This window comes from Enhydra lutris, unplaced genomic scaffold (genome assembly GCF_002288905.1).
Source record: "Enhydra lutris kenyoni isolate GAN:26980312 unplaced genomic scaffold, ASM228890v2 scaffoldscaffold6, whole genome shotgun sequence".
Classification (NCBI taxonomy): Eukaryota; Metazoa; Chordata; class Mammalia; order Carnivora; family Mustelidae; genus Enhydra; species Enhydra lutris.
In genome coordinates, this window is record NW_019154090.1 from 42,401,562 (window position 1) to 42,424,809 (window position 23,248).

Genomic DNA, 23,248 nt, shown 5'->3' on the forward strand with positions numbered 1-23,248 from the left:
CCCTTCCAAGGTTCACCCCTATCGAGCTTTCTCTGGGGAAGCCCTATTCTAGGCACTGTGTGTGTCTCAGCACAGCTAACCCCCAGCCGGCCCAGGACGCAGGTACTACAGTCACGCCTGTGTTACAGATGGGGACACTGAGCCTCTGAAACCCCCAGCAGACACCGAGGGCCTCATGGTCGAGCTCAGGACCGCAGAGGAGGCAGCCACACCACGCACCCCCGCCCTCCCTCACCACTGGTAGTTGGCTCCCCGAATCTCCGGTGACAGGGAGGAGACAGAGTCTCTGTGACCCCAGGCTGGGGATGGGAGCCCAAGGCCTGGGAGGACAGGAGGCGCCAGAGTTTGGGGCTTATTGGGAAGAGCCACAGAGGCCGAGGCCTTGACCCTTTAGAAATGGCACACATAATGGTGGCAAGCTGGGGGCCAGAGTGCAGGTTCCAGCCCCAGAAGCAGAACCATCCAGAAACCTTTAAAACATAATCATGGCCAGGCGCACCCCCGAGGGTTCTGATCTCCCTGGTAGGGGCCAACCTCCTTACATGAAAATCAGTGCACAGCCAATTATCCCTCTCGATTCCACCCAAACCATCCACACCGTGTTCCTTTTCAGTCCCTTGTACCAACCGACCCCAGCGTCAGTCTGCATGTCTGTGGTGTTAGCACCTTCCACAAGACAGCTCCCTGCCCCACATACTGTAGCCTAACTTCGGGGACTGAGCTAAAGAAGGGCCCAGAGTTCTTCGGGCCACCAGGATTTCCTCCTCATCCCGAAAAGTTAAATGCATAGCAGGCATGACATCAAGGCTTTCCACACCCAGGCATCCTGCCCCCCAACTGGCCAGCTGGGGGATCCAGAAATCATCAGGCCAACAAGCACCAAAGCCCTGGGCTGAGGCCACACCGGGTGTTGCCCAGTGCACTCTGGGACAGAGACAACCTTCCTCCCTCTGAGAAAACAAGCTCCTGGGAAGAAAAAGCTTCTAGGCCACTGCCAGAGGCTGAGAGGGAAGAGTACCTGCCCAGCCTTGAAGCCAGAGACTGCAGTACCACAGGTGATAGCCAAGAGCGCTGGGGCTGGACCCATGGGTTCAAATCCCACCTCTGCATGAACTCGGGACCAGTTACTTAACTTCCCTGTGCCTCAGATTTCCTTACAGGTCACTACAGGTAATACCTCATGGGATTAGAATGAGAATTCGCCAAGTTATGCTTGCAAAGCACTGAGGACAACGCTTACCACACCGCAAGCCCTTATTCCATGCAACCTCGCTATCGCCATTATGAATGAGGCCCAGGCTGAGGGTTCCAGCCTGAGCCCCGCATGGGCCACCAGCTGTCAAAATTCTGGCTGCCAAGGAGATGATCCAAGGTGACTGTGTGAGCTCGAGTCTGTCCCCGCTCTGCAGAGGCTTGGTGGGTGTGGTGCACAGGGCACCAAGGAGGCTGCTCCCCACACTCACTTGCAGCTGTAGGATCTGCTTCTCAAAGGCGGCCGTCTTGGTCTCCAGAGCCTTCCGCTGCTGCTCCTCCTGCCGTGCAGCCTCCGACTTCTCCACCAGCTCCTTGCTGACCTTGCTGAGCTCCTGCCGGAGCTTGGCCAGCTCGGCATTCTGCCTGCAAGACAGTCCCCAGCCCCCAGCTGACGGACAGAGCAGCCCCGGGTCTGCTCTCGCTGGCCCTGAGTGACGGGGGCGCTGGCGGGCGAGCCTTCCCTCCAGGGCACCTGCTCTTTCACAAGTGGCTGCCCAAGTCCTGAAGCCACTACCAAGGCCTCCTGTGCTACATCAGTCATGTTGAGCTCTGATGTGAAGACCTCTGACTAGCACGGTATAGGGACCATACAGAGCAAAGAGCTGAATGTGTGCTACAATATCTTTTGGGAACCCTACCCAGAAACAGCTGGAAAATTTGGAGAGAAGAGGCAAGATGCCCTCTACTTCACTGCTGACCCAGGACCAGACAGGCTCCAGATGCCAGCCAACTGGTCGCAGTACCCCTGCAGGCCATGGAGGGGGACAGCCAGCCAGCCAACTAGACCACAGCTAGGCCGGAGGCCACCAGAAGTGGGGCGCTGAGGCACTTCACCAAACAGACCCTGCAATACGGGGCAAAAGCTGGATCTTGGGACCGGTGACAAGTCCAGAAGCGAAGGAAGGAGACTTGATTTAAAGGAAAAGAAAGGCAGCTCCAGACCCACCTTCCCCAGTGTGAGGAGGCGATCAGCACGTCGGCGTCCTTCATTAGGACACAAGACGTATCTTTAAGGCAGAGCCGACTGTCCAGCCAAGGGCCAGTACCAGGCCAGACAAAGGGGACAGACAAGACTGCCCACCACCCAGCAAGGTGGCAAAAGACCAGGGGGAGGCAAGAAGCCCGGCCAAGGGCAGCTATACTCTGCTGGTCAAGAGGTATGGGGTTCCCACCTCTGTGCACCTGGCTTTTCCCACCTGTACCAGGGTGGTCATCCCAAAGCCCTCTGCGGGGCCATCGGCTCATGCTCTAGAAGGCCAAGATTCTTGACAGGAGGGCTTGCAGGAAAGGCTGGACTCCAGCTCCTGGGGCTGGAGGTGGGAGGCTCGGTGGGCGGCCCCTTGGGACTGCTCTGGAGCTCCAGGCAGGGCCCTGGGTCACCGACTGCACACAGGGCAGAGCTTCCATGAAGGGCGTCACTGGTTGCCACCTCAGGGTGACAGGTCTATAGGCTCCTCACTTTCCCGTGGAGCGTTCCTTCCTCCCCATGTTCACCTTCTGCTTGTAGCTGCTAAGGAAACCACACCCAGCCCCCCACCGACCCCCAGCCTGCTGAGAGGTCAGGCCGGAGACAAAGATGTGAGCATGCACACCCAGAGGGGATGTCCAGACAGAAGGGACTGGCCTGGGGAAGGAGGCCTTTAGATTACACTCTGACCACTGCCCCTGCCCCGGCAAAACCAGACACATGGACACAGACTCCCCTCCCCAGTCCAGCTCCTGGGCTGACGGGTGTCCCACCTGACTTGCAACTAAAGGACAAAGAACACTTTGTCAGTATTCCTTTCGGCAAACTGGGATGCTCTAGAGACAACAGAGAACCCCGGAAAGTCCCTCTGGGAGACTTCAGGTCAAGAGAAGGCAAAAAAGTGTGAATCAAAGGAAAATGCAGCGGGGCTTCTGCTGGCCAGCACGTGACCGTAATGCCCCCATCAGCAAGTCCGAGCCACGCGGCCCTTCACTCAAGTGAGGCCACTGGGGCCCTCTGGGGTCAGCCCACTCACCGGACGCCCTGGCACTTGAGCTCCTGACAGGTGAGGCTGAGAGCGAGAGACCCGCTAAGCCAGTTGGGCCATGTGCTGTGAGGGGTATTTACTCCTTACCACCCATGCACCTGAGGCAAACGTCCCTTCCAGCTCAGGAAACCCCCTCTCTGGTGGAGAATCCAGGGGCTCAGGCCCACATCAACATCAGACTCTGATCCTGGACAATCTGCAAGCCCCTGGTATTCTGGACCAACATGAGACATTTTCAAAAGCCTCCTAACACGATGTTGTGAAGAAGGACCTGGAAGAGGATCCACTTCCCAGAAAGGTCAGAGGCCAGCACCAGCCAGGACCTGAGAGGCCCCTGATTGTGTGGACGCCCGGCACAGGCAGGCTGGGACTCGCCAGCTCTCCTGGGGCCTTGACTACGTGTGAGGATGCCAGCCATGCACCGGAAGGCTCAGTCGCTCAGAACCAGACAGGGAGGGAGAGTCAGGCCGGAGCCCTCACCAGGGTGGCTGTGCAAGTGCACCACCAGCCCCAGTGCTCACATGGGGGACTGACGCAGGCCACCATGCCAGCCCCACATCCAGTAAGAAGCTGGAGCGCACCCACACAGCCCTGAGGGAGGTGTGAGGGACCCTCCCCAGCCCCGGAGCCCCAGAAATGGGTCCTTGTGCTGTCTGAAGCAGGTGCTTGGCTTACTTGCTCTCCACCTGGCTTGTGGCCTGGTTCAAGGCATCCCTCAGGATGGAGTTCTCCTGCTGCAGACGCGCCAGCTGCGTGTTGGGGCCGTTCTCCAGCTGCTCCTGCAGAGTCCGGATCTGAAAAGCCAATGAAGAGGCGTTGGAGAGAGCTGGCTTCTGAAGCCCGGCCGGAGAGGACCCAACCCAGCCCACAAAGGCAAGGAGGGTGTCACCTTCTCCACGAGGGGAGGAGCCCTCCAAACTGCACAGTTCCAGCATCAGAGGCAGGGGGACCCCCAGCAAGCACCCCCGCTCTCCTCTCCCCGTTCACAGCCTCCAGGCAGCGAGTACTCGGCCTGGGCCACAGGCCTGCCCTGAGCACACCACCTCTGACAAAGCCAGGCAAAGTGCCCTGACTCCAAGCACAGAGCCTCAAGCCACAGCTGACAGTGGCCCCGAGGGAGCCTCGTTTCCTGCCCGCTGACTTCCTGGGGTGCAGCCCGAGCCACGCAGCGGCCCACCGCAAACGGAGCACCAGTCGGGGCATGAGGCTCCGGGCTGGGGCTCCACGGGCCAGGCTGGGCAGGTGGCCCCCGCTGGCCTCGGGCAGCTCATGCCTCTTGCCTCAGGGGGTCCTCCCAACCTCGAGTGAAGAAAGCAGAGCCAGCACGCCTGTGGAGCCTCATGGAGGCCAAGACCTTGACCGTCCGGCACCCAGAGATGGGACGTGGCGCGGGCCACTTAGGACCAGGCAGTTTTAAAAAACAGTGCTCTTTCCAGCCTGTTTTCTATCTTCCTGACTGTTGACATGAAACACACGCACAGCAGGAGGACCACAGCTGGCCAGATGAAATGGCCCCTCCCTCCAAAACCAGACCAGAGGCTGAAGACCAGGTGTCCTCCAGCACCCGCCGGGGTCCGCCCGCCCCAGCCCACTGCCCAGGTCCCGCAGCCCTGCCCACCTTGCCCTGCAGCTGCTGCACCTCCTTCACGTGCTCGCGGTAGCTGGCCTGCATGCGCGCCTGCACAGCCGTGATCTCCTGCTCCCGGGCCACGAGCTGCTTCTTCACCTTGGCCTCCCCGGCCGCGGCCTTAGCCTTCTCTGCGGCCAGCTCCTAAGACAGCGCAGAGGGCAGAGAGGCGGTTAGACAAGGGAGGACGGGAGCTCGGGAGCTTGTTGGGGGGAGGGGGGCGGCCAATGTCCTCACAGCCCAGATACCACCTCATCACCTAACCTCTCCCCGAGTTCCCAGACACATTAAGTCAGCCACTGCAGAGAGCCAGCAGGAGACAACGAGGGGTCTGAGGAAAATCCTACTGCCTGACCAGTAGGGGTCTTGATGTCAGGCCTTAGCCACGTGAAAAGCAGGGGACGCTGGAAGCTGTGTAAACATGCCACATGGTCTTGGGGTCTCCTGGACTACTGGCTAGGCCCTGCTGAGGGGATGGCATGCTGGCTAGGCTGGGACCCAGACATCCGGGCCCCAGAATGCCCTACTCGAGTGCTTGTATCAGGACCGAAGAGGCAGTGGGCCTTGATGGCTGGGGTGGGGAAAGGGACAATGCCCATCCCACCATGACTAGGGGGTCTGCCCACTCCTGCAGGGGCCTGCGTCTCTGGCTCAGCTGCTCCGTCCTCCCGCTAGCCTAGGGAGCATCTGCTCTGCTCAGCGTCAGAGGCCCATAATGAGCACAGGATGCTGGGCCTGGGACCCGAAGCCTCAGGAGGAGGCAGAGCACAGGGTGGAAAGGGCTGGTCAAGGGAGAGGGGCTGGCTGGAGCCTATGTCATTCCTGAAAGAATGGCCATGGCCAGAAGCCATAGGAAGTGTCAACTGTGAGGAGGCTGATGCAAAGAGGCCCCTGGGGCTTGGGGTGCTCTCTGTCCGGTGGGCCCCCACCCAGGCTGACAACGACCCAAGACCCCCGGGGCTGGGACAGGAGCAAATCAGAGGCTGGGGGAGGAGCTAGGCTGATGGGGTGGCTGCCGGGCACCAGAGCTGCCATGTGTTGCCCAGCCTTCCCTGAGGCCATCTCGGACCCCATGGCCTCACCATTCACAGTCATCTTCCTGGCCCTGCCCAGGGGGAGAGCCCACAGGAGTGTGAGGTCCACACCAAGGGACACGTCACTGACTACTACAGGAACCGGAGACCACTGCGCATCCACCCTGACACACACAAGTGTCTCACTCCATTCTCTCAGTAAGATGGGGGTCACGATCCCCATTTTACAGCTGATCTCACAGAGCCCTGGGGAAGATACATCACCCAAGGCTGGGAAGGCTTCCTCTAGCCGTGTGCTGGCCCGGGGCCTCAGTGGCCACTCACTAACAAGCAGCCTGTTAGGCTGAGCCAAGCGAGGTGGCTAGGATCACAGGGGACATACAATGACACATGACAGTGATGGCCTCCGTGGCGCTGGGAGAAAATGGGGTTCTGGAATGCTTTTCGAGGGATGGAGGCTAAAGGAATCTTCATGGATAAATAAGGGGGAAATTTCCAGCCAGCCACGCAGTGCAAGGCATTTGAGGCCAAGAAAAGAGCAGGAGGAGAGGCCCAGGGGCAGCAACGAAGAGCCACGTGTTTGGGGAGCAGATGATGCAGGAGCTCAGGGGTGCAGGCTCCGGTGTGAGGATGAGGAGCCGCTGGCAGAGCTTGCAGAGGGCCCTCACAGGACCACGTTAGCACTTGGAAGCCCAAGAGGGCCTCCTCGGGCTGCAGGGAGGAGGGTATGGTAAAGGAAGGCGGGCCTGGAGGGACGCCTCGGAGCAAGACGGGTAACGAGCAACCAGCAGCTGTCCCCACGTGTCTCACAGAGCCCTGTGGCTTGCAGGCTGGGACTACTCTATCGGGCGAGAGCTGGAACACATCCGGACGTGGGGTGTCTACAGGTGGACTGCCGTTGTGGGTGTGGAATTCTTGCCAAGTGGCCACCACTGAGAGAGAGCAGTAAGTGTCCAGCATGAAGGAAGCACCTAAGGGGCTCCTGTGGGGTATATGCCCCCCTTGCGTCTGCCGCCCACAGTGGCTAGAGACCCCAGGAATGGAGAAGAAACAGGGCATTGTGACTGTCTGAGGCTGCACCCACTCACTCACCTCACCTCCAGCTCACCCTAAATTCAAGGGGGCAGACACAAGGAGCTGGCCAGACACCGACACAGCCAAGCAGCTGTGGGAACACTTGCTCCCGCTTCCTCTCACTTGAACTTTATTTGGTGGGGGTCAACAGATTTCACAGGGATGGCTGTTTGTCTGGAAACAGGACACAGAAGGAAGGCTCCCCAAAACCACAGACTTAACCAGTGGTGTGCTGTCCAGCTGGCAGAGCATTAACCAAGACGAACCATCCAGAAGGCTCATCTTCTGCTCTTGCCATCCCCACACACAAACTTCACTGTCTGGCTCGGGGCCACATCTCTCCAACTGGGGTCAGAAACTCAGGCTGCCTTGTTTCCAACTAGTCTTGAACAAGCAGATGGAGGGGCTCTGAGGAAGGGCCGCAGGCCAGACTGCGTGGGACATCACCGTCCTAGGCCATCTCCCTGGGCCTGTTGCCTGGATAGGAGAAGCAGGTGAGCAGCGAGAGGATGAGAGCAAGCCCCAGAATTTTACTGAAAAAGACAGCTTTGAACTGGGGGTAACCAGCCATGTGTGTAGGGCTCTCTTCAGGAGAAAGGCAAGGGTTGAAGCCCAGTGCGTTCTGACAGCCACGGGGCGGGGTGGGGGAGGGTGGCCCCTTGTGCCCTGTGTCCCAACACATCATGAATGATGCCCCCAGCCCTCGGGGGCAGCACGGACCCGTGACAATCATTCCGAAAGTACAAGTGGTACCTGGGCAAGCCGTCAGCTGCCACTAAGGAGTTGGCCAATTCCCTGCAGGTCCACTCCACAGAAAGCAGAGAAGGGAGAAAAGCAGCTCCTTCATTCCCCTCCCAAGATTTTGCTCCCATTCTCAACAAAACCACTTTGTGTCTGCTGGGCCCAACCTCCTTTCAGGGTGCATACCCTAAAGAGATGGCCCATCACAACCTGAGAGCCCTAACCCCGACTTCAGGTCCACCTGTGTTTAGTCCCATGGTCACGGGAGGGGGCCACCACCGTGGAACCTGCTCCAGAGTGACAGGCTCCCAGACGCACCACTGCAGGAGGCAGTAGTGAGCCGGCAGGCCCAAGCAGGGAGCCAAGGTGGGAATGCCGCCCCACGCTCCCACGGCCCAGTGCTCGGGGGCACTCAGGACAGGCATGCAAGCGGCAGTACCTTGTTGAGCTCCCTCAGCTTGCTCTTGACGACAGCTGCGTCTTCGTGCTCTGCAGCCAGCAGCTTCTCCTTCTCCTCCAGCTGGCGCTTCAGAATCGCCACGGGGTCGCCCTTCTGAGTGGCCTAGAAGTGCCCACAGAGTGGCATTAACCAAGGGGCCATGTCCCCCCGCCCCAGCAGTCAGACTGGGACCCACGACGAGACAGCAGGGGCCTGATCAAGCGGGATGGGGCTTCTAGATGAGCTGGTTCTAACCTGGTTGCACATGCTTCTGGGGAACGGCTCCCAGGCCTCGGCTTCCCTAGGCTGCCAGGCCTCTAGGCCCACTGTACAGAGGAGCTGTTTAGACCAAAAGTTTCAGTTCTCAGGGCTAGTTTTTAGGAGCATGGGGTTTCCCACAAACTCGGACCAATGGTGGCCAGGGCCTCTTCCTACCCCATGGAAGGACAATGAGCCATTGTTCCCAGCTTGGTGCCCACCCCTTAGCTGCTGTGTGAAGCCTGCAGGCTGCTAGCTGAAGCCTGGAGACCTTGGGAGGGGAGGTCTCCTACTATGGGGATAGTGGCCTGAGGTGGGTCTGGGCCTGTCTTCTTGGAGGAGTGGTCCTCCTGACCTCGTCCAGTCGCTCACACACCCGGAGACACCCTTCCCTCCCCAAGCTCACTGAGTGAGGAGCTCCCCTGTGACACACAATGTGCCCACCTCAGTGAGGGCCAGGAAGGAAGTAAGCCCCGCTGGGCTCAGGGCAGGGGTCACATTCCTGGCTCTCAGGATACATCACCCCCAACATCATTAACCACAAAGGTGCCACAAAATTCTCTAGCAAAATCACCTACAATTCCGACTCTGGGTAAGGAATAAATGCACGCCACACAGCATCTCCTGGGGGCAGCTCACTCACCACCAACACCACGGGGCAGGTGCTGGCCTCTGAGCAGGCCCCCGTGGCAGGAAGGACAGTGGAGAAAGGGGCTTCTGAGATAGTCTCAGGGCCCCCCACCATGCAGTCGGTCCCTATACCTTCTGTCCTGCCCCAGAGCCCCGGCCACAAACCAACTAGGCCCCCGCTCCCTTGTTCACCCTCAGGCATCTGGAACCAGAGCCGGGCCCTGGCCTGTAATGGCCTTCTTGTTTCTGTGGCTAGGCTGGTGGCTGGGCTGAGGCAGAAGCCGAAGCATACATGGAGTGATTCATGCAGCCTGTGAAGGGGTGGTAGGCTTCTGCCGAGATAGGCAAGCGGAGGCTGTTTCAGGACCTCTGTGCAGCTTTAGCAAGCTGCTCATGGCCAGCCCACCCGGGATCATTCAGGCAAGGCTGGGGTCCCAGGTGAGAACTGCAACTTGCCGGCCCCTAAGGGAAGAGTAGGAGGGTAGGTCCACCTTATGCCAGGTGTCCTGAACGACGCCAGCCTTCTCGGACAGGATCTCAATGAGCCGCTGGGCCTCCCCCTCGTTGAACACCATGCTTCCAACCGTGGACACCAGCGTCTTGTAGGGGAGGCAGAGAGGGCTGTCGGAATCCGGGGGCCCTGTGCAGTGAGAGAGAAGGAGCAGGGACTTACCCTCAGACCCCAGCAACCAAGCTGGTTCTGCCTCAGAGCAGCAGGGAGCCAGGCCGAGCCAAGGCCTCCTGGCTGCTGGGGCTGTGCAGGCTAAGGGCAGAGCCTCCCTGGGTACCCCACGCTTTTTCGGAGAACTGAGAAGCAGACCACACTACAGGTCCTCCACCAACCTCCCAAGTGCCCAAAGAGAGCAGAGCGGGAGAGGTCCCTGAGGAAAGAAAGGATGTTATCCTGGATTGGGGGAGATGCCGCCCCACATTTTATCATCAAACTGAGCAGAATTAAGCAAGGCATACTTTCCCCAAAAGTGCTTTTTACCTTCCTTCTTTTTCAAGCCAACTGCTTGGTCCAGTTCTTGCCCTGCACAGCCCAGCAAGGTTTAGCCCCTAGCCACGACCGAGTCCTATGGCCCCACGGCCCCTCACACACAGAGACCTCACAGCCACAACCCAGTGGTCAGGAGAGGAAAGCAAAGGTTCATGCCTCTCAGGTTGTATCTCTGTGGTCCCGGGGAAAAGGAAGCTCTTCACACACATCCGGGTTCAAACACTATTTTCGGCTTCATGAAGCCCAAGACCGGTTTTAGGAGAGGGGAGGTTGGTTCTTTTTACAATGGGCCTGCCCAATTGTCAGTCTGTAAGTGAGCTCCAGCAGGGCAGAGTCAGGTGCCAACAGCCACCTGTCACTTCTGCAGTGCTCCTGATGTCCCCTGACACACACACGCACACTGCAGGCTCTCATGCAGCCTTGAAGACAGGACAGGGAAACCTGAGGTGCCCCACCTGGCAGCAACCCCCCTCCAAAATGCCCGGATCTGCCCCACAGCCCACTGACTGGGGTGCCGCAGAGGAGTGACATAAGGGAGAGAGGCTGGCCTGCCGAGGCACATTCGCCTAAGCCCACCTCACTGAGAACAATGAATGGGGAAGGTTTCCATGGCAACCCTAAATTCTCCAGCCTGTCACAATATTTTCACTGACTAGTCACAATATTTTCATCGCAAGTCAAAGCAATTAGCATGATACCTTAATGGGGGGAATGTGGGGCGTGGGCGAGCTGGTTGCTATGAGCACCTTCGTTGTAGCATTTCTTACCCCCATGAAGCTGGAGAGAGTAAAAATAACCACGCTGAAAGACCTAAGAGCTCAAGGGTGTCACGAAAATGAAGTGGGGGTGGGGTGAGCACTCCCTTCAGCCTTTCTTCTTTTCACTGAGATATGTGTATGAGATAATCTCAGTGGTAAACTTATACACACTAGAAAAAGCATTCTGACTACAGCAGAGCCAAAATCGAAGCAAAGCCCCCCTCTAGAGTTTGCTACTAGAAGAAAACCCCACCGTTAGCATTTTGGTTTACAGGTCCCCCCTGTGTTTCCCCCTCAGACTGTAGAGAGATGCTTACTGCTAAGGTTTTCCAGAAGAGGGACGTCCACTCTTCAAAGACACAGCTGGGGTCAGACAGGGCAGGACAGCCCCTGTGAGGCCGAGCCCTGCACAGTGTCCCCCCTTCCTGCACTGTCCCACCATGCCAGCTGCCAGCCACCGGCCACACAGGGCTCCTGGGCCCTTGAAATGCGGCTGTCATGAACCCAGGTGTGCTACAAGGTACAAGTGCACCCCAGGTTTTGAAGACTTGGTATAGGGGGAAAAAAAGAATGTAAAACATCTGTAATGATTTTCCGTATCGACTGCATGTTGAAATGATACTACTTGGGGCAAACTGGGTTAAATAAAATCTAATAGATTTTTAATAGATTAATTTTTGCCATGGATCTGCTTCCTCACAGACTCGGCAGTCTCCACAGACTGCGCACCCTCCTGGAGGGCCAGGGAGACGGACCCCAGAACGTTCCCAAGGGTATTCTGCAAGCGCCATTCACTTTTATGCAAACTTTCTAATCCGATTCTACTAAATTTTATTAGATATATCAGTGAACCAAGCCATTGGTTCACTTGAACAAGTGAACAATCCAAAGCTACGTTCAGCAACACTGAACTCTCTCCTGCCCCTTGCCCAATCTCCTCACAGAAACTTCCATGGTAGCCCCTGTGTTCATACGGACGCCCCTCTTTAAATATTCAGGGAGCCACGGCTTTACAATTTTCCATTCAGTTTTTTAGATGAGAATGGTGCCGTCTTTACTCTCCCCAAAGCTGGTGAAGTAAAAATGAAAGAAAAAAGCACTTGGAAGTAGAAACCAGAACTTGGGGACCCCATGTGAGTTGCATTCACTTCTGCATTTCAAGATCCTCTCACCAAACCAGTGGCACTAAGCTCATTTTGATGCCCGTGTCTGGGAAAGGGGCAAGCGGACTCCCCTCAATAAATACGGTGCTAACGAGCTAACCCACGCCAGTGCGCTGCGTATCTCCAGCAAATACGTGAAGACAGTAACAATCCTCAGGACCGTGAGATCTTAAGGCACTAAAATAAACTTGTCAAAGACCAACGTCTCATCCGTTAGGCCGCCGACTTGCTAAAGACCATGAGACAGTGAATCCTAGTGGGGTCAGCTTCTTGAGGGCCTGCTCCTACGGCCCTGTGCTTTGCCCACCTCCGTGAGTCTGAAATGCCAGGGCGGCCTTGAGGAAGGACGCGGCAGGAAAGCAAGGAGTGGAGAGACAGGATCAGTGTCTCATCGGTGGCTCTGAAGTAATCCAGACCCGTCCAGCAGGAGACCCAGCGAACAGCCCCAGGGGCCAGGCCCTACAAGAATGGCACCGGTCTGACTTGGGATGGGGGTGGGTAGTAGCCTCCTGAGCGAGGTGACCACAGATGCGTTCCTTGTCCTCTAGGGGATGGCTCCCATGCAGTCTGGGCCAGAACTCTCAGAGATGTGGACTTGCCAGGGAAAGCCAGAAACGAGATTTTTTATGTGTCATCTCCAGACCTTTACTGCTGACAGCTACCTCAATGAAAAATAAATAAATCAAACCACTGTGGCGTTGAACACAGCCAGGGGCCAGGACTAGCCTGCAGGTCACCTCTGCCCTCAGGCTATAGGACAGCATGGTCAGAACAAGGGCCCCGAGCCAGGTGGCCTGGGCTCAAATTTCAGCTCAGCCCCTGCCTGTCTGTGCGTCCTTGGGCAAGTTGCTTCTCCTCCCATGGCCTCAGTTCCCTCATCTGCAAAACTGGGGTAATAATCTTTCCTTTCTCACAGCCTCGTTGCAAAGATTAAATCCCAACATGTTTGGAACAACACCCAACATAAAAAGCACCGCAGAATCAACCAGTGGGGCCACCTTCAAGCCCCAGTCACAGAAGGGTCCCAGGCCCCACCCCACCCGGTCCCCAAAAGAGGTAACGCATAAAGGGAGGGGCTCAGGGGGGCTAAAGTGACTCGGCCCTTCCTCCGACTCCCACCAAAGGAATAGAGAAGTCACGCAAAGGTGCTGCCCAGGAGCCAAGCCCGCAGACAGAGCGGCACAGCCCACAGACCCTGTGGCTCCCACCTTGTGTGGGCAGGGAGCATGGCGGGGGGAAGGCTCCATCCGCACCCTCTCATGTTTATGTAAAGCAAGGAGCCCTCTGCCCCCGCCAGGCCCCCAGCCAGGGAGCATGAAGCACTAGATAATGTGCATAACACCTCAAATTCCAAAATAAGGCGCCCTTCTGTGACCCTGCTGGGAGCTTTAGTCACCAAAAATTAAACTCGTCTTGCAAACAGGCCCTTAGGAGTCTCTTTGTGCTGTCAACTACAGGGTCCTCTGTGGACAGTTTTCTCTTCATGTAACTACTGGGATCTCCAGCGGCCAGGTACTGGTGCTCAGGACCCTACGGGGCTCCGCGGCCCAGCACCGCGTCGGCAGCAGCCCCTCTTGGTGTCCAGTTACTAGAACGTTCCAGCTCCTGCCCAGTGCACGTCCAGCTAATTCCCCCGGCAGGGCGGTGCCAACAGCTGCTCCTCAGTGAGGGGATGATGGCCCACGCCATGCAACAGCTCATCCCAGAGCACCAGCCCAATGCCAGCGGTGGCTGCAGGCTGCCCAGGGTGGGCCGGTCCCAGCGGTCTCCATCCACAGTGTGCTCACGCTGTGTACCTGACAGCCAGCGAACTGCTCGGCCTGGAAGGTAAGTTGGAGGTGGAAGCACCAGCTAAGAGGCAGAAGAGACCTGGGATGCGTGGGCACCTCGAAGCAGATCCACATAAGAGGAACGTGGGGAGGGCGCACTGCCAAGGAAGCAACTGCAGCGGTGGTGCCAGGAGAGATTTCAAAGCAGGAGATGCTTCAGCCAAGAAGAAGGCGAGGGCCGGCTCAAGGTGGGGGCAGCAAGGACAAGCAACGAGGCTTGGAAGGGCCTTGCTCTTCAGAGCAGAGGGAAGGGAGACTAGCGTGGGTCCATGTCTTCCTAGGTCCCAAGGATCTGGATGCTATCTCACAGGCAAGGAGCACGGCCAGTAGGGAGAAAGGTCTGTGTCTGGACACATGGGGGGTTCAAGGCTGGAGGCAGGGGCAGAGGAGGGAAGAGCCTGGGGGGCGGGGAGGGCTGGGCTCAAGGGCACTGAAGAAGCTGAGCTAAGGGGACAGAGGCCCAGGTGTCAATCCAGGGACTCTGCCAGTGGAACCTGCCACAGGGGTGAGGTGTGGGGGGCTGAGGGAAAACTCCAGTAGCAGAAACACTCGTTTGCTCGGGGAACATCCAGGCCAGTTCTGCAGGCCTGTCCTATCTCAGACACACGGATGCAGGCCAAATGGCTGCTGCGTCCAGATGCTGCACAAGGGCCACCCCAACAGTGTAGGCCAGTGGCCCCGCAGGGCTCCACCGCAGGAAGCGAGACCCCAACCTCAGGACCTCCAGGCCCTGACATCCTCAATCCTGAACCAAACTCGGGTTGAAGGCCCCAGGAAGGGCTCCCCTGCGCCTCCTTGAAGCCCACCACTGCACAAGCAACCATCTGACTTAGAGACGGAGACAAGCCCCTGACTCCTGCTGGCCCACATACAAAGGGCAACCCCCCAACACCACAGAGAAGCCGGCAAGCACACCTTCTCTAGAGATGTGGGACTGGCCAGCATGTCGGCGGTCTCCCCACTAGCTTCAAACTGTGGGGCAGAGGCTGCAAAGGGTCCTCATGAGTTTGCGGGAAAGCAGCACTTACAAGGCCCTGCATGGAAGATCCAATGACTGCATTGGAGGCAGGGGGCAGCAGCTCCTGGGCAGCACACACACACCCTAAGCCCAGCTCAGGCTGCAAAGTCCGCCACTGCCCAGCGGCCGCCCTGCCTTCCCAATCCAATCCCCGGAGGAGCAGCCATGCTAGACACTTGTCTGCCACAGACACTAATATCTGGCATTTTAACTGCATGGAGCAAAGTACCAAAAATGTTAAGAGCAGCCTGATCTGGGGGCCTTTGGATCCGGCCTTTCCTTTTGGAGAAAAAAGTAATCTTAGCAAATCCCAGAGGCTGTGCGTTGAATAATGCCTCATGGAATTTAAAAACCCCATAGATTAAATGACTTTTACTCATTATACTTCCCCCCCCCCAAATTTCAACAAAATCCAGTTTATATCCAGAGGAAAAAAAAGAGAGAGAAAAGAGAAACATCACAGTATTTCTTAAAGACAGACAAGCCCTGTAGGACTTCTGGGCAAGATCCTTCCGCAGGCTTCCTCAAGCATGTAGGTGGTCCAAGGAGAACACGCCTTACTTAAATGATGATCGAGATTTTTAGCAGAAAAGACAAGATTTGTGCACCTGTGGGCTTCCTGACCGCAGCTGCCTCAGGGCGGCCTCAGGAGCTCCAGCACTGCCATGTTTTAAGATGACTGAATGGAGAGTTCTAGAAGAATGTCATCCAGCAGCTTCTCTAAGACGTGGCAGTGCCATACTGATTCAGCTCCCTCCCGAAGCGATGCTTTTGTTCTTTCAAAAAAGAAAAGTTCGGTTTGAAGAACTTACACGGAAAGTGAACAAAGGCTCAAAAGCCCTACAGAGATTTCAGAGCTTCAAACCCTGAAAAACTAAGTTCGTAAGAAAAGAGTATCAGACCTAATCTCAATACACACCTGTCTATACCCCAGCCCTAAGAGGCTGAAGAGAGGCCCCCGAGGTGGGCTGGGCCTGGCCTGAGAGGGGCCTCCAATGGAGGCATGAAGGCTTGAGGCTGTCCCTGCCACCATCTGCTGTCCTTGTGACTTCTGGGAAGTCTCAAAAGAGAGCTGAACTTCGGTTTCGGCTTTGGGAAAAGCACATAAACCTACAAATCCACATGACAGACCTATAAGGGGATAAATGCATGGAAAGGAGCTTCATAAACCACATGCCTAACCAAGTATCTGGTTGAGAACAATAGTGTCACGTTCCTGGAGGTGACCCAGCAAACACACAGTGCAAGAAGGTCATTGTGGGAGGTGCTGGGGGGGATGGGATTGTGGGAAGGAAGGGGTGTCACACCTATCAAGTTACATGGTTTAAGATTAGGGCCTCTGCTAAGCTACAGACCCCTTCAGCAAAGTTTCCCTAGTAGGTCTGAAAATTCTTCCCTATCTGCCCTGACCTCTGGTGACCCCTGCTTCGTTAGATTAAAGAACATGCTCCTATTTGTGCATTTTTGCCTGCTCTGGGAGAAGGAGAGGCCAGGGGTGGGGCTGGGGGAGGGATTGCACCATATGAAGCTGAGCCTCCCCCACCTCCCCCAAGATCCTGCCAGCTTCACAGATGTGGGAGCCACTAACTTTCTATCTCAGCTAAGTTCATGACATGGGCGCGCACTGGGCACCCAGGGCCTGGGATGTGCCTGAGGAGAACTGGCCACTTTCCTCCCTTGACCTGGACGACCCCTGAAGGAGCAGCATTCCTTTCTGATGCTTGGAAGATGCTCAAGGGACCTATGGTCAGGGCTGGGCTGCCTCACGGTGACTGAAAGGTGAGGAGTTCCACTTCGTACAGTGAGTGCCTGTTTATTTGCCTCACAAATAATGGAGTTTGTTTTTTTTCTTTTCCATCTAAAAAATAATGCAGGTCACGAAAAAAATGGAAAATGCAGAAAGCAAAGGAAAGGTAACTAAAATTTACCCACGTTCCTGTCACCCACATGAACTTGTGTGTGTGTATGTGTAACAGGGTCATTGTGGGGTGTCTGAAAGCGTGTTCTACCTTCTGCAGGTGGGCCAGGATCCCCTGGGCCCTGACTCGATGAGCTTCTGACCCCAGGGTGCACAGGCCGCAGACAGGGAAGGAGGTCCCCGGTGAAGCCAGTGCCGGAGGGAAGGGCCCCACTCAGCAGCAGCAGTGTGCACGCCAAACTCCAGCAGAAGCCGGACAGCGTGGAGTGCGTGCAGATGGGTACCCCACATTCCCCAAGACTGTCTTTGCTTTATCTGGGGGCCAGGCCTGCACTGTGCGAACCTGGACTCCCTTCCAGGTGCTGGGATGAAAGGGCTCACCTAAAAAGCGTCCGCTAACCCGCCCGTTAGCACCCGTGCAGCCCAGGGCAGGCGGACTGGCAGAAGTACTGTAAAGACAGAGCCCGAGGGCAAAAACAGATTTTCAAGAAACCACCACCAGGTACACAATGCACGTCCTGTAAGAGGTCCGCAGCTTTTCCTAACCAACACCGAACAGGAGAATGAGCCAGCCGAGGCCTGCAAGCCGGCTGCACACACTCGGGAGCTTTAGCTGCGGGGAAATACCCACTTCTCTGCGGTACCCTGAGCTCCCTCTTCTGCCAACGATAAGAAAGGAATCTGTGCCTTCTCCTTATTGCACCCCTGGGTTTCTCATGCTCCCCTGAAGTGATCGCTATTCCTACAGCACCACAGGAGAGGTCAAGTCAGGTGTAAGGCTCTGGGAAACACGCGTGTGGGCCTCTCACCACTCTGCGAGAACAGGAAATCGTGAAATGTCTTTGGGGAGTGATGTAGCACTGTCCTCCTAAATTAAAAATGCACCTGCCTTTCCACTTGGCCATGACATATCTGAAGAGCTGCTCACACTCTAACACACATACGTCACCGCGGCATTCATGTTAGCGGCAAAAAACCTGCAGACTCTTGGGGTGGCTGGGTGGCTTGGTCAGGTGAGCACCCAACTCTTGGTTTCAGCTCAGGTCACGATCTCAGGGTCATGAGATTGAGCCCTGCCTCTTGGACTGCTGAGTGCAGTCTGCTGGAGATCCTCTCCCTCTGCCCCTCTCCCCACTCACTCTCTCTGAAATTGTAAAAAAAAAAAAAAAAAAAAGAAATCCACCTTCCAAAAAAACCACACACTAGTAAATATCATTTAAATAAACAAATGAGACATTCCTGCTTTGGAGCAGGATGGAGCTGGAGGCAGCAGCCCCATAGGAACAGTAGGAAACGATGTCACCAGTACCCTGGTAAGCAAGGTAAGCCCCCCAAGCTGTGTGCCCCGCAGGCCCCATCTGGGTGTGCCGCAGTACTGAGGAGAACGTCTTCCAGGCTCCCCCAGGAATGGGTGGGGAGAGTCATGGAGTGGAAAGACTCGGTTTTTCATCTTCCATACTTCTGTATTGCTCGTATTTTGTTTGCTGGAAGGACGTATTTATACAATAATACATTTTTAAAGCATGGATTAGAAGGCAGGTGTTCACTGTCAAATCTGGCCACGACAAGCAGTAAAAAGCTGCCACATGGCCCTGATTTGTTCTTGTAGGAAAAACAGATCGGAAGTGCTGGAAGAATTCCGAGCTGGGCCTGTTGAAGCACGTCCCAGGTCCGCCTCCACACCTTCCTCCTCCCTGGGGTGCCTGTCGGCGAGGACCCTATGGGCCCACCTGGTGACAACTGAGGACACACCCTTGTCTGTGGTGCCCCCAGCTCCGGGGCAGGTTTTGCAGGTTTTGCTGATTTGCCACGTGTCATGGGCTGGCTGCAGCTTCCATGACCTCACTTATCACATCGCGCTGGGATAGGGAGGACAATGGGGCACTTACCCCACGCCACTCGGGATACAGGCAGACAGAACAAAGCACGAGATGAGCTGCGTGGTGCCAACACAGAGCTGCAGAGACGTGCTCACTTTCACAGGCCTCTCCTCTCCTAGTTGCTCTGGTTGAGAATAGCAGTGTCCAAAAGAACTGACTGTGCAGGTGGCCATGCCCTTCCCTGCACATCCCTTCCCTGCACAGTCCAGAGAAGGCAGCCACGGGTGACAGGTGACTACGGACCAGTGAGGGGAGGGAGCATCATGTCGACAGGGGGGAAGAAATGTTCTGGTCTCGGGCAGCATGTTTAAGATTTGCAAGAGTCTGCTTAGACTGGACCCCTCTAAAAATGTAAGGGCTCAATGAATTAAACTTAATTTAAAAAGAAAGCAAACCCTGGAAAACATCGAGACAGCCAAAACTAACATGGATTGGCCTGGATGATGGGAGATGGGACATCTCTCCGATGTTGCAGTGAGAAGACTGCAAAGGCCAAGGTGGGGCACTTGGCCACAAAAGCAGTGGCGTGGATGGTCAGAGAGACACAGAAGGAAATGCCAGCCACACACAGTATCATGTGCAGTGGAGACAGGATACCTGAGAGGTGAATTTCTTCATTCTTCAGAGGGAGCATGAGAGTCTAGGGACATGGGGAAGAAACTGTCTAATACTTCGTTTTTCATTTTCCCAAGTGTGCACTGTGGGATGGGATCTCAGCCTTGTGTTCCTGTGGTTGGGGTGGAGAGCCATCTTCGAGTCCCACCCCCACCCCCACCTCCCAGGGCAGATGCAGACCACTCTCTGCGCCAATACCAAGTATTCCTGAGACAGTCTGTGTGTTCAGAAATTCTGGAAACTTCCCCCAGTGCAGTGCTTCCTCAGCTTTACCGTGCGGATGAATCACCTGCAGAACTTGTCCAGAGGGAGTCTGACTCGGTAGTTCTGGGTGGAGCCTGAGACTCTGCATTTCTAACCAGCTCCCAGGAGACGCTAATGCTGTTGGTCTCAGGACCAGAGCTTGCTAGATGGGGGTGCAGGGGAGGGGAGCAGTAAGGACCCCTTGAGTCCCTGCCAGGGTGGCATGAAGGGCAAAGTGGTATGTCTCTGCTGGCTTCCAGCAGCTTTACTCCTCTTATCTGTAAATGATCGTGGGCCCAAGGATGGAATGAGTGAGGTATGTGCTTTTGTCCTTAGTTTGGGGATCTGGTGTTCCCAAATACAGATATGCAGTTCAGGACTTGCTCTGAGGAAGCACTCTGAAGTCAGAGGTCAGTGATGAGCCATCCAGACCCTTCTCCACTCTGGGAGCCTTAAGGCATTTGCAGTGATATTCCTGCCTCTCTGGCAAATCCGGTTTCTTTCTGTGTTTCTAATTAGCCAGAAGCTGTGGAGACTGAGGGTCTGAAGAACAAGTCCATGGACAGCATGGATTTTCCCAGTTGCTTACAGAGTGGGGCTCAGCCTTCTGCTGCAATGACCTCTCATACATGGAGTTTCATGTTCCAGAATGAATGGGACTCATATTTAGCATTTGTGGCTCTGATCTTGCAGCCATGACCGTGTTGCTTAGTGGAAAGCAGGCCACGTTCTTTTCATGCAGTCATACTACACATCCCATGGTCCTCCATTGGCTCAGGAGGCGGCAGTCAGCTCTGGCCACCTGCCTTTGACCTCCTTGTCTGTGGGCTGTGGGTGAGCTTCTGGGTGTCTGTCCATGGCCTGTCCACTCCCAGTTTCTCCAGGGTCCTGTGCACTCCAGGGTACAACTTGGGCTGGGCTGGCCCTGGCATCCAGAAACTCGGGGGCCTGGAGGTGTGAGGAGCCTAGGCTACTGGGGGGATGCTGCCTGCTGAGGAGGAGCAGAAGCTTAGGGAAAGGAAGGAGTTCCTTCTCTGAATAGAGGAGACCTTGGCTCAGGCCAGGGAGGGCTCCAGGGCCATGAAGTTTGAACTGTGGGCACCAGAGAGCTAGTCGAGGGCTGCTCACATGGGGCTATCTAAGCATTCAAATCAATCAAAAATCCATCAAATGCCAGGCCCAGGTGCACTGGCCACATTCCATAGTATTTCATCTTTCTTATCCCAGCCATGGTATTTCTTTTCTCTGTTCGAATTGCCTTGTATGCCAGCAAGCTGCCATGTGGGCTCACACAGGTCAGAAAGTTAGGTCTTCCTCCAAACAAGGCTCTCTATTACCTGGAAATTAGTACCATTTGCCCTCCTTCCTAACATAAAGCACCTATTCCATGCCTTACTTTATGTCTAAAGCCGAACACAGTAACAATGGCTAGAGGACACAGCAAGCTCTATTCTGAGCACACCTGATGCTTTACAGAAAACAGGCCAGTTCTTGGTTCCATCCCTGTCTTCATGCCTCAAGTACCCTGTTCCTGGGTCAAGTGGAACACCACTTTAAAGACAAGGCAGTGTGCCTTTCCTCCAGCGTGTGGAGGCAGACTGATGCTAACCATTTGGATTTTCAAAGGGCTTTGGAAGGCTGACCCGACCTGTGCGGCCAGGTGGGCTGATCCTTGACCTTCAGCAGGAGCCTGGAGCTGCTCACACAGCACAGGGTCCCCTCACAAGGAACAGGGTACTGTCTGAGCAAATACCCCCCCCCCAAAGCTGGGGGAGGAGGAAACCTGGAAAAAGTGAATGGAGCTTCACAAAGGGGTAAGAAAGGGAAACCCAGCTAAAAACACAGGGCCTTGTGCTACCTAGCATAGGCTCACACATTTCAGATCCCCCAAGATGCCTCATTAAGACAAATGCAATTAATTTTCCAAAACAACTAATGACTAGTCAGTCTTTTTTTTTTTTTTTTTAAAGTGGGCTCCATGCCCAACATGGGGCTCAAACTCATGACCTTGAGATCAAGAGTCGCATGCTCTACCAGCTGAGCCAGCCAGGCACCCCTAGTCAAAGACCTTTTAAAAAAAGGGAGGGGGGAGAAAGAAAGAATAGAAAACGCAAGACTACCGTATCAGATGAATGATGAACATGAAACCGGAACTCACTGGCCCAATTTCTCTAGTAATATGCACTCAAAACATAACAGAAAATTCCTGTTCTGTATTATCTGACAAGTACATAAAATGACCCACTAAGTAACTGGGATAGGGAAGAGGAAAAACTGCGGGTGTGTGGGTTGGATGCCACCCCTCCTTTAAAACACCCTACCATTATTCATTTAACAAACACACGGACATGAGTACCAGGTGAGGTTAGCGACAGAACAGGCTGGTAGAACACAGGCCTCTAAGATCTGCCCAGACACAGAAGTGTTCCAGACTGCATGGCGGATGGAATTACTATTCCCAATTCCTTTCCTTTCCTCACACCTACTCACACCTTTTCCAACACCATGTGGCAGTCCGGCCCACTGGAGAAAGTGAGCTTCCTGCCCGTTGCTGCTGGCTTGGTCACATGACTTGCTCGGGCCAACAGGATGCTGGTTTGAAATGTGTCCTTTCACAGCTCTGCCATCACCATGAGAAGGGCTTCCGCCCTCCAGAATCCCTGAGGGCTCAGGCTAGAGCCCAGAAGGAACCCATGTGCAACAGACTGAGGTTAGACCTGCAGCAAGGAGCCAAAACATGAGCCACTTAGCAGAGACAATCCAGATCAGTCAACCTTCAGCCAGTTCAACAGACGCATGAACACAAATAAATGACCGCTGGTGTAAGCTACCAAATTCTGGAATGTTTGTTATGCACCTCTGTTGTGGAAACAGCTAACTGATACATAAGGCTCCCCCAGGGGGAATCCATAGGCCACTGAAGGATAGCTTCCCCCACCAAGTTCACAGAGATATCAGAACTACTTACCAGGCTCACCTTTCTTCTTTGAACCAGACTTCTTCTTTGCAGGAGCCTCTTGCTTTGGTGCATCTTGGCTCTGGACCGTATCTGCATTTTTGCCTTGGATAGGCGCTGACTCTGCCTTTTTACCCTGATTGACAGATGCATCCACCTTTTTGCCCTGGTTGGGGGACCCTTCTGACTTTTTGCCCTGGTTCGAGGTTCCCTCTGCCTTTTTGCCTTGATTGGGGGCCCCCTCTGCTTTTTTTCCCTGGCTCACAACACCCTCTGCCTTTGTGCCTTGATTAGCAATGGAATCTGCCTTTTTGCCCTGATTCTGGGCCCCCTCGGCTTTTTTGCCCTGATTCTGGGCCCCCTCAGCTTTTTTGCCCTGATTCTGGTCCCCCTCAGCCTTTTTGCCTTGATTCTGGGCCCCCTCTGTCTTTTTGCCCTGGTTGGGGGTCCCTTCTGTCTTTTTGCCCTGGTTTGGGGTTCCTTCCTTTTTGCCCTGGTTGGGGGCCCCCTCTGCCTTTTTACCCTGGTTGGGGGTCCCCTCTGCCTTTTTGCCCTGGTTTGGGGTTCCCTCCTTTTTGCCCTGGTTAGGGGCCCCCTCGGCCTTTTTGCCCTGGTTCTGGGCCCCCTCTGCCTTTTTTCCCTGGTTCTGGGTCCCCTCAGCCTTTTTGCCCTGGTTCTGGGACCCCTCTGCCTTTTTGCCCTGGTTCTGGGTCCCCTCTGCCTTTTTGCCCTGGTTCTGGGACCCCTCTGCCTTTTTGCCCTGGTTCTGGGACCCCTCTGCCTTTTTGCCCTGGTT

At 55.5% G+C, this 23,248-nt stretch overlaps 1 protein-coding gene and 1 non-coding gene across 2 annotated transcripts in view; both read right to left on the reverse strand.

The window, feature by feature from the left end:
- Positions 1-23,248, reverse strand: part of LOC111141406 (ribosome binding protein 1) — a 41,867-nt gene that overhangs the window by 15,673 nt on the left and 2,946 nt on the right. The window contains 6 exon segments of the mRNA XM_022493931.1: positions 1,464-1,617; positions 3,945-4,063; positions 4,888-5,040; positions 8,185-8,307; positions 9,564-9,712; positions 22,474-22,573. Of these exon segments, the coding sequence (XP_022349639.1) occupies positions 1,464-1,617; positions 3,945-4,063; positions 4,888-5,040; positions 8,185-8,307; positions 9,564-9,712; positions 22,474-22,573 (798 nt within the window).
- On the reverse strand, positions 21,476-21,548 carry TRNAK-CUU. Its single transcript has one exon. It is a non-coding gene; the product is annotated as a tRNA-Lys (tRNA).